General features: G+C 36.8%; 1 protein-coding gene across 3 annotated transcripts in view; it reads right to left on the bottom strand.

Annotated features, from left to right (window-relative positions):
- Nucleotides 1–4,409: 4,409 nt before the first annotated feature.
- C1H21orf91 (chromosome 1 C21orf91 homolog) overlaps nucleotides 4,410–10,189 on the bottom strand; it is a 33,619-nt gene continuing 27,839 nt past the window's right edge. For 2 of the 3 annotated variants that reach the window (XM_027545787.1, XM_027545698.1), the window contains exon 5: nucleotides 4,410–9,229. In XM_027545787.1, the coding sequence (XP_027401588.1) occupies nucleotides 9,063–9,229 (167 nt within the window). In that variant the 3' untranslated portion in view covers nucleotides 4,410–9,062. The remainder of the gene's footprint in view (nucleotides 9,230–10,189) is intronic. The other variant, XM_027545873.1, reaches the window with a different exon arrangement.

Here is a 10,189-nt window from a genome sequence, read left to right as displayed (position 1 = left end):
AAACAGCCCACCAGGCTCCCCCGTCCCTGGGATTCTCCAGGCAAGAACACTGGAGTGGGTTGCCATTTCCTTCTCCAATAATTCATTGTTTCCTACATACTATTTATAGGAGCTTTTCAAATTTTTCATTCTCCCCACACTTGAAACTTTATCTATTGGGTGGTGGTTTGTGAATTTTTCACTTGAAACTTTATCTATTGGGTGGTGGTTTGTGAATTTTTGAGCCACGAATTTGAGTTTTAGATTCTATTTTCAGTAGCGCTCTCAGTTTACTCCAATTGCAAAAATACTCCTCTGTATTTACAGTAACAAAATCAGAACGCAAATTTAGAGAAATTCAATCAATGGTGAGTCATGGGTGCCAGTCTCCACTTCATCTAAAGTGTGGCAACCCTTCCTGTTGTAGCGAGACATTTCTCATTCCTTCAGAAGCAGCTGTTTAGCACATCACCACTTCCCTCGAGCTTCTGACCCCATCATCTTTTCCTTTTCTCTCACAGAAAATGGAAACAGCCAGATAGGGACTTTTTCAACTTACTCTCCAATAAATCACCCTCAGATACGTTCATTTGTGGTTTTAGCTTCTGTCCAATGTCAAAGCCTGAGATGATCCTAGACCTCCTCGAAGACAATTCATTCTAGGTGTGCCGCACTGTTTCAGCTCTTCAGTCCTACTCTACTCCTTTGATTATTGCTGCCTCTTCATCTTTAGCTCTTCCAGAAGATGTCTTCTCAGTATTTATGCTTAAGTATTGGGTTGTCCAAAAAGTTCTTTCAGGTTTTTCCTGTAACATTCCTAACAAAATTTTTGGCCAACCCCACCACTTCCCAACATGAAACAAAACCTTGGACCCACCGTCATGACTTCAACTTTACGGTTAGACTCTAAAGAGCTCATACCCCAAATCCACTATCCTACCTCCCACCCACACTTCATTAGGATCTACTTTTGCTCCCATAGGTGCAGCAAAACTGTTCTCATTGAAATCCTGGTGGCTAAATCCAGTGAACCTTTTTCAGTCCTTAGCCTCAAGGCAGACTCTCTTTCAGTTGGCCGATAAAGCCTTGTTGGCTTTTATATCTCTCAGACCCTAAGCCTATAGGGTTTGTTGAGTTCCTGGAACACGATCTCAATTTGATGAAATAATTAAAATGGAAAACAGGTGGGAGCCAGGTGATGAAGCCTTCTAATGCTGAGCTGTGAGGACTGATTTTTAATCTCTAGGCAGTAGTAATCTAGAAACGTCTGAGGAGCAAAGTAGTAATGTATCTTTTGTGAAGTAAACTTGGGCAGTGGATGATTTTGGAGCAGTGTTTTGCAGAATGCCGTGTAGATCAGCAGGATCAGCATCACCTGGGAATTCATTAGATGAAATTTTTGGGTTCCACCCCTGACCTAGTCATTGAGAAACCCTGGAGGTGCAGCCGCTTGACATCTGTTTCATGAAGCTCTAAGTTAGAGAACTTACTGGTTTGGAAGGGAAATAGAGACAGAACAAGTGTCAGTCATCAAAGGCTTGAGTCACAGAGATGCTGTGGAGAGTGGGGTATGTGGAATGTGCAGTATTCAGTCACTGGATGACAGCCTTAGGCATTTATTTATTTTTCCTGTAGCTACTGTCATTGGAAAAGGCCCTGATGCTGGGAAAGATTGAGGGCAGGAGGAGAAGGGGGCAACAGAAGATGAGACGGTTGGAGGGCATTGCAGACTCAATGGAAGTGAGTTTGAGCAAACTCTGGGAGACTGTGAAGGACAGGGAAGCCCGGGGTGCTGCAGTCCATGCAAAGAGTTGGACATGCCTGTGCAACAATGACAATTGATATGGAGAATATGCAGGCTTGGTGTGCCTCTGGAGTCTCATCATTCAGTCCTTCATTCAACATATGCTTACTGAGCTGGGGTCATTCACTATGACCTGAGAGAACACAGGTCAAGCCCAGAGCTAAAGTTATGATTAGCATTGTCTCATATCACTTCCTCCAAGATCCTGGTAGATACAAACATGAGTACTTTCAGTAATTCATACTGGAGAATTACTGAGAGAGAGAGAGAGAGAGAGAGAGAGAGAGAGAGAGAGAGAGAGAGAAGAGCTCCAAAGTCATCCCGCCTGTGAACAATCAACACTTTTAACAGGAAAACAGACATCTATGTTACCAAATGGAGAAGGCAATGGCACCCCACTCCAGGACTTTTGCCTGGAGAATCCCATGGACGGAGGAGCCTGGTGGGCTGCTGCAGTCCATGGGGTCGCTAGAGTCGGATGTGACTGATCGACTTCACTTTCACTTTTCACTTTCCTGCATTGGAGAAGGAAATGGCAACCCACTCGTGTTCTTGCCTGGAGAATCCCAGGGATGGGGGAGCCTGGTGGGCTGCCATCTATGGGGTCACACCGAGTCGGACACGACTGAAGTGACTTAGCAGCAGCATGTTACCAAAAGGTTTCTCTTCAGAACCGTCCCATCAGTTGCAGCTGACCCAAAAGGCAGACCATGTGGTCCTGAGGGGCAGCTTAGATAAGGGGTGGTTCTCAGCGGTTCACTTTTAGAAACCAATTTTGAAAGATCTGAGTGGGCAAGCATTGAAGTGAAGCGTAACAGCGTTCTCAGTTGCAAGCTAGAGAAGGCGACTGGTTGATTTAGGCTGAAAAGGAATTGATTCAACGGGCAGAGATTGCCCAGGAAGCTTGGAAACTAGGCAGCAACAAAGGTGATTACTCTGCTACTAGGTTCAAGGCCAAATCCTCTGAACAATGGCTACTCAAGCCCAGATGCCAGGAGCTTACGTGTTGCCTGCACTGGGTATGACACCAGATGTTTTCTCTGTTGCTGGTTAGACGCTGCTGTTCTCATCCTCGAATACCATTTCTTTGCTTCACCAACTAGGTGGAGTGTCCCAGATGCAAGGGAGGTAGGGAGAAATTTTTGCTTCCACAGGTAAAGGTGGTCTGTGCTATCTGAGCACCAGAATAAGATTCAGATGCAGAGCACATGCCCCTCCCCGCTTCCCCTGAAAAAGTAAAATCCGCTGATGTTTATTTGCAAGTCGTGTGGAACCTAAGACAGAAGGGGATCTAAGACATCATCTAGATCAGATTCCAAAGATAAAACTTTTAAAAGCCTTTTAACAAATAATTTAGAACACCTATATGTAAACGATGTAAAAGGCGTTGTTCTGCTGGCAGCTCCCCTTTATTCGTGGAGGAGAGAAGTGCTATCAACATACTCACTGCTACCGGTCAGTCTCTAAAACACCTGTAAAAAATTTGGGGTTCTATAATGACATTTAATAACAAGGGTGAACAAACCATTTTATAAGTAATTTGAAAATTCTTAAGAAGGCTCAGAACCTGGGCAGGAACAAAAATGATTAAGCAGCATTAGGCTTACATTTTACCAACTGTTTGCTCTAGCTCAGTGAACTCAGAAAAGTTTATGTGATGAATTTCCCTTAATGTCACAGAACAGTTCAAAGCTAAATAGGAGAACAGCTTCGCTTGTGGTTTGGTGCTTTTTCTAGTACTTTCTCCAAACCAGACTCTTTTGGTCTTCATTGCCTTTTCTGGAAAACAAAGTGGTCTTAGACTTTGAAGAGAACTTCATGTTTAAGTTCTCAAACACTCATTATTTTATAATCTACCTCTGATCTCTTGAACAACTGTTTCCTAATTTTAAATTAATACCACAGGTATATAAATTACTTTAAAAATCGTTTGTGGGAAAAGTGGTAATTTGAAAAATATTCAGATTCATAGTGCTAACCACAAGTAATCTTGAATAATTTCTACTTCAGTATCCTTTTAAAAGCCAATTTAAAACTACTCACAACAGCTTTATTTATAGAACCCTAAATTGGAACAACTCAATGTCCTTCAACAGGATGAATGGATAAACAAACTAATACATACAATAGAAGACTAGTCTGCTAAAAAAAGAGGGAATGAACTACTGATCCTTGCACTAATACAGATGAGTTTTAAAGCAGCCAGTTGAGTGGGAAAAAAAAGCCAGAGGCAAACAAGTACATCCTGTAGAATAACATTTATGTAAAGTTCTAAGGCAAAGTATGGTGACAGAGATCAGAACCCTGGAAAGGAAATGGAGAAGGAAGAGATATGAAAGGCATCGTAAGAGGGGATGGTTATACAGTTGTATGCGCTTATTAAAACTTAACACACTTAAAACCTTAAAAAGTTGCACAGGCATCTAGACAGCCACAAGAATCTTATTTTCTGCTTCTGAACTCTTGGGGCAGCGGGAATATTATCAAAGAAAGATTCTCACAAAGAATTAAGAAACTGTTAGATAACCATTCTTAAGTGTAGACTTCCTAAACCTGAAAATGAAACTTCTCACTTGGTCAATAATTTAGAGAAAATATACGGACACTTAAAAATAGCCACTAAAGCTAACAGATAATAAAATATTTATTTTATTTTTGTAAAATTAAAAATAGTAGACAAGCATATGTAATTACAGTTCCAAAGCAGAGCAATAGAAATATATAAATTATTGCAGTTTTAAAAGGAAAGTATAACAGCCAAGTAATGTCTAAATAAACTTTTTTGAAACCAACTTGGTTTTCATCACGGCAGCTTCATTTTCTTTTCTCAGACGTCTTAGGCAATTTTGTATGAATTTCTGCTCAAATTTAAAGCAAGGTTAACACACACACACAAATTATAAAAGTATAAAATAGCATTTAACAGAAGTCACTACTGAACACTTTCTAAAATGCCTCTTTTGGAGGCAGTAGGATGGAAATAAACATTCTATATGTTTGAAAAAAGAAACACATTTACTAAAATTCTTTTTTTGGGTGCAGTTGAAGGAAGCTCCAAGTAACACTTTGTGAAGGGAGGGTGGAGGGCAATACTCACATGATTTTTCAATGTTTTAATTTGCTAAGGTTAAAATTGTGGACTAATTCAACATCTAAAATGCCTCTTTAGAGGCAGTAGGATGGAAATAAACATTCTATATGTTTGAAAAAAGAAACACATTTACTAAAATTCTTTTTTTGGGTGCAGTTGAAAGAAGCTCCAAGCAACACTTTGTGAAGGGAGGGTGGAGGGCAATACTCACATGATTTTTCAATGTTTTAATTTGGTAAGGTTAAAATTGTGGACTAATTCAACATCACTAAAATGCATTAGTAATCTGAATTCTTTTAAACTGAAAAAGAGTATGAGAAGTGTATGTTACAAACTAGGTGTTAAAGATCTCAGTTTTAGAGACTTGCTATGATATGGTTCATAGCAAGGTGATGAAGTTGCTTAATAGGGTAGGCTACATTATTAATAAGGTCAGTTATGAAAGGATGAAGTGGATAAAAATACCGAGACGCTGGACAGAACTTTGTTATTCCAAGCACAGTATTACAGCTCTTCTCCAAGATACATTTACTTGTGCCAGGGCTTCATTACCTTATTATTTGGCCAATGAAGTCTAACCCATTCCACCACAAATTTCCTCAAATAATTATTTCCACCAACCTAAACTTAAAAACGCAACTGAACACTGAAATCAATTATCTTTGTTTTACAGCCACATCTGAACAAAAGATACTTGAGCACTAAACTTTTTTTTATTAAGTACTTTAAAAGTACTCAAACATCTTACTTCGGCATAAAAATAACACTACAAGACCTTTACACTGTACCATTCGAAAGTTTTTATGTCACATAACCTAATTTTATGGTCACTAGCCTGAACTGCTTACTGAGCTACACAAATAATTTATTCTTTAAGAGTTCCTACTGAAATTTTGAGCATATACATTTTGTATTACATTTTACAACATTAATAACACTAGCAGATTTCTTCTAAAACAAAATAAAGCCAAGATTTGTAAACATTAACACATACACATCTATCCCCAAAAATTCATTAAAAAAACACACACACAGCAAAAACTGACTGAAAGCAACAGCATAAACACCAAGGTAAAAAAATATATAAACAAAGAAGAATGAGCTCTAAACCCTTTTCAGTGGTAAATGGTAAAATAAAAAACCCGAGAAATCTCAAGATGCCAACAATATATTTTGACTATATTTCTGAAATCACTTCCCAACATGAAATTTATTTAAAAGTAATCCTCAAATGTATATAAAAGTGGGCACTCTGTGGTGAAATGAAGATATAATTTGAAAAACTAAAAACATTTCTTTGCTCCCAACACTGTAAGAAGCTACATAATGGACTGGAACACATCTGGCTGCCGGCATGCATCATCTATCACTGGTCTGGTTTGAAAAGAGCATGCCTTTCAAAAGACTAATTTGGACACTAAATACTAGGATCAAAGGGTAATAATCGCAAAGTAAACACATTTTTAGCTTAATTAAAAGGCTGACAGCATTTAAAATCTTTAAAGAGAACAATCTTGTGTTGTCAAAAATCACTTTCAACTTCAAACTAATTTTTTAAACTTAATTCAACTTGCCTAATTATGAACTCTAAAGTGAAAAAATATTAGTCTTATTTCACTCTCCTTAATCATATAAGCCATTAAAATGTCAGTAATGGCTGGCTGACAATCTCTTTTTTGCCATTTTTGAAACTAAAAGTATAGGTGAGATTTTCTTCTCAACATCCTCAAAAAGTACTAACAACTCTGCCGAAAAATGGTCAAGTGTGGTAACCAATATTTGCAGTATTTCATATTCTCTGAAGGTAGAACTCAACTCTATCCCTTATCCTTACTTCAGCATATAGAATAACTGCATATTTGAGAAAACTAACATAGGAATATAAAATAAGTTTACCAAATATTTGGATAAACTGCTCTGCAAAATACTTTAGTCTAAAAATTTTTTAAACTAGAATATCCATCCAAATCAAGTACTAGTGTGAGTACCAGCACCACAGGTATTTTTTAAGAGCACCGTGCCTTTGAAGAGCTTATGTATAAATATCTAACTGGAGTAAATCAGAGTCTCCAAATAAGACCTTGGTACCTGTATGATCCCATCTAATTGTGCCAAACTCAGTAGTAAAGCTACATATTTGCCAGAAATAAGCAAACACTTTGTTTGGATAACACTGTTGTATTCAGGACTGTACCATGTGCCTGCTGTTCTGGAAACAAGCTATTGCTTCTATCAAAGGCAACGCATCCCCAGTTTTTACGACTGTCCCTAAGTGATCTAAATAGAAGCACAAATGTGTGCAAGCAGCACACTGGCTGGTAACATCCTTAGTGAATTATGCCAAAAAAGGAGAGTGAAGTCAAATTTGAACATCTGTCCATAACAAGGAAGCACTGAGATACTTACTGGCATCAGGAAAGATCTCTATTCAACTTACAATTTATAGGGATTTTTGATATTGCACACATTCAATTTAAAGCTTATCAAAACTAAGGCAATGAATTCATTCCCCACTCCTTGGATTTTAAATTCATTTTGGATGACTCAAAGAATCGAGAAAAATGCAAAGTGTCTTTCAAAAGCTCCCTCCAAAAAGCAGTTATGTCATACTTCAAAGAAAACAAGACAAAAATCAGTAACATATCATTTAGTATCCTCAGGCAAATTTAACACATTTTACATTTTAGCATGACAAAAACTTGTTTTCTACTAGATGGAGGCGTTTCTTTGCTTGGTCAAATACTCTTTGTGTTCAAGACTAAAATCTGACTGACCCAAGCCAGGGCAGGCTGCCAAATTTAAGGCAGAAGTTATTCATATCTTTGTGTATGAAACTGCCAAGCTAATGGGCTTTTCTCTTGATGCTTTCATGCAAAGGATCCTGTCTCATAAATACATTCTAAGTACCAGCAGAAAACAGAATTTAGAGCCCATTATAAATCTGCGTTGGTTATAGCATTTACTATACTATATGGTTTGAAAACTTCTCTGTTTGAGACAACCTGTTTGTTCAAAACTCTTGGAAACATGAGAAACAACTAACAAGAATATCTTCTTAAAAAGGAGCTTATTTTTTTGAATTAAGAGTTTTACTTTTCTGTCACAAGCAATCTTCTCTTTTCCTTTATATTCTAAAATTTAGAAAATGCTTTCTTTGGGCACGACTATCAATGATGTTAACAGAATTTGGACAGTTGAATTCTTGAACTTTTATCGAGCACACAAAATGATTTTAATTTTTTTCAAAGACAGGACAACAGTTTCATGGCATATTAAATTCGAAGATAGATACTACATTTGACTTGGAAGTGAGGCTTGACTTAAAATTCTTGTCTAAATTCTAACACATCAAAGTCATTATTGAAAGTAATACTGACTAGAATAGGCTTTTACTTCTATAGAGATGAGCTGACATACAAAAACTAGATTAGTATTTTCTTCCTGAACTCATAATTGCTTTTATTAGAAAAAAATAATGTCTTTTATTTTCCTGTATACTTGCTTTAAAAAGTTATTAACTCCTCTAGAAGTCAAAACAGTTCAACTAGATAGATTTCTATTCCAAAATACATTTATCTTTGGAAAACAAGATAACAGCTGTAAAAACATTATTAAGAGAATAAAATGCAGTGATGTGAAATATGGGTAACATATTCACACACGAAGTGTAACTATAATATATAGAGCCATTCAAATACACATTTATAAAGAGAATGAAAAGGTACCTAAAATAGCATTTTTATATATAAAATTTTCATATTAAAATATTGCTCAATAAATAAGAGGTGATATTATGAATTCCATTTCCCTCTTATATGTTATCTTCAGTAATTTAGACTAATATAAGAACTGTTAACCTTCTGTTGTTTTGACAGGTGAATTACATTAAAACATGTTTAATAAAATCACTTTAACAGTATATTTAAGTAGTCACATGTGGTATAAATTAGGGAGGGCTGTTTAGTAATTACGGGAAAACAGATTCCCCAAATGAATCAAAATGATTAACCCTAGCAGACTAGAGTGTAATGGTCTGCTTTATTTGGCAAAGATGTTGAATATTGCCTTAATCTTTGCAAATTTAATGACCATAAAATAATTGACCATAACTTTCTTCAACTTCTTCAAAGTGAACATGCCCAGCAGACCAAAAAATGGCAGAGCATAGGAAGTAAGTGTAAGTTGAGTTCAGTTGCTTATGGGCAGGTGTGACTTCAATCCCGTTCGGCCCATCTGCAGACATGGTAACTTGGAATAGTTCTTGAGAAGCTGTTCGATGGCAACGTGGCGGACATGGAGCTCTGAGGCTAAAGAATCTTTCTCTTGCACTTGGTGGGCTAACTCTTCAAAAACTTCTGTAAAAATTTAAAAGTAATTCTATTTTTAATACACAGAAAGCTAATCTATGATTTATATTTCAAGTACTTAAGCTGAAATGAACACATTGGGCAAGTGTTTGTAATGAAAGTAGTTTGAAACCAAGGAAACAGCTGAGTTTTGATCATCCTAGGAAGTTGTACACGTTGCATAGCCAACTGGAATATGGTGTTCTCCATCAAATGAAACTTGCGAGTCCTAAGCAGTGACCCGGATGCACAGCAGAGATGACAGTTACAATCATCTCTGAGATCCTTTCCTCACATGGAATATACAGGTTCAATGAATTTCTAATATGATTTATGGACAGTAAAGTGCCTGTTAGTACCCAGGTCTGGAACCTCCTCTAAGAGGCTCTGGAATCAGACTACCTGAATTTTTGAATTTTTGTTCTGACTCTTACGTGTCTCAGGCAAGTAACTTAAACTATGTTTTAATTTCCTCTTATGGAATAACCTCAGTAATGAAAGTAAGCACCTCATAGGGTTACTGTGAGGATTAAATAAGATCATACTTGTAAAGTACTTGTCACAGGATAAGTACTTGATAAATGTAAGTTGCTATTATTATGTTATTATCCTGAGAGGCTGTGTGGTCAAGAAAGACCACTACCTTTGGAGTTAAAAGGACAGGAATTAGAATCCTTAATCTGTTGCTTACTGAATGCAAGATCTCTGTAAGCAACTGAAGCAACTGTAAGCAACTTAAGGTTTCTGAAGTGCAGTTTCCTCACCTAAATGGGAATTAATTGTAGGGGAAAAAGAAAAAAAGACAATGGGGAATTTGAACACTGTTAACTGTATTAGCATCATACTTGAATGATGTTAACAAACTACTGTTCTTTTTTTAAAAAGATGAGGTTGTGATTGCCTAAAAAAGAATGTTATCTTTTAGAGAAAATTCTAAACTATTACATTTATGGACAACAAAATAAAATA

Source organism: Bos indicus x Bos taurus, chromosome 1 (assembly GCF_003369695.1).
Source record: "Bos indicus x Bos taurus breed Angus x Brahman F1 hybrid chromosome 1, Bos_hybrid_MaternalHap_v2.0, whole genome shotgun sequence".
Taxonomy (NCBI): Eukaryota; Metazoa; Chordata; class Mammalia; order Artiodactyla; family Bovidae; genus Bos; species Bos indicus x Bos taurus.
Note: the sequence above shows the minus strand (reverse complement) of the source record. Positions and strands in the feature narration are given on the sequence as shown.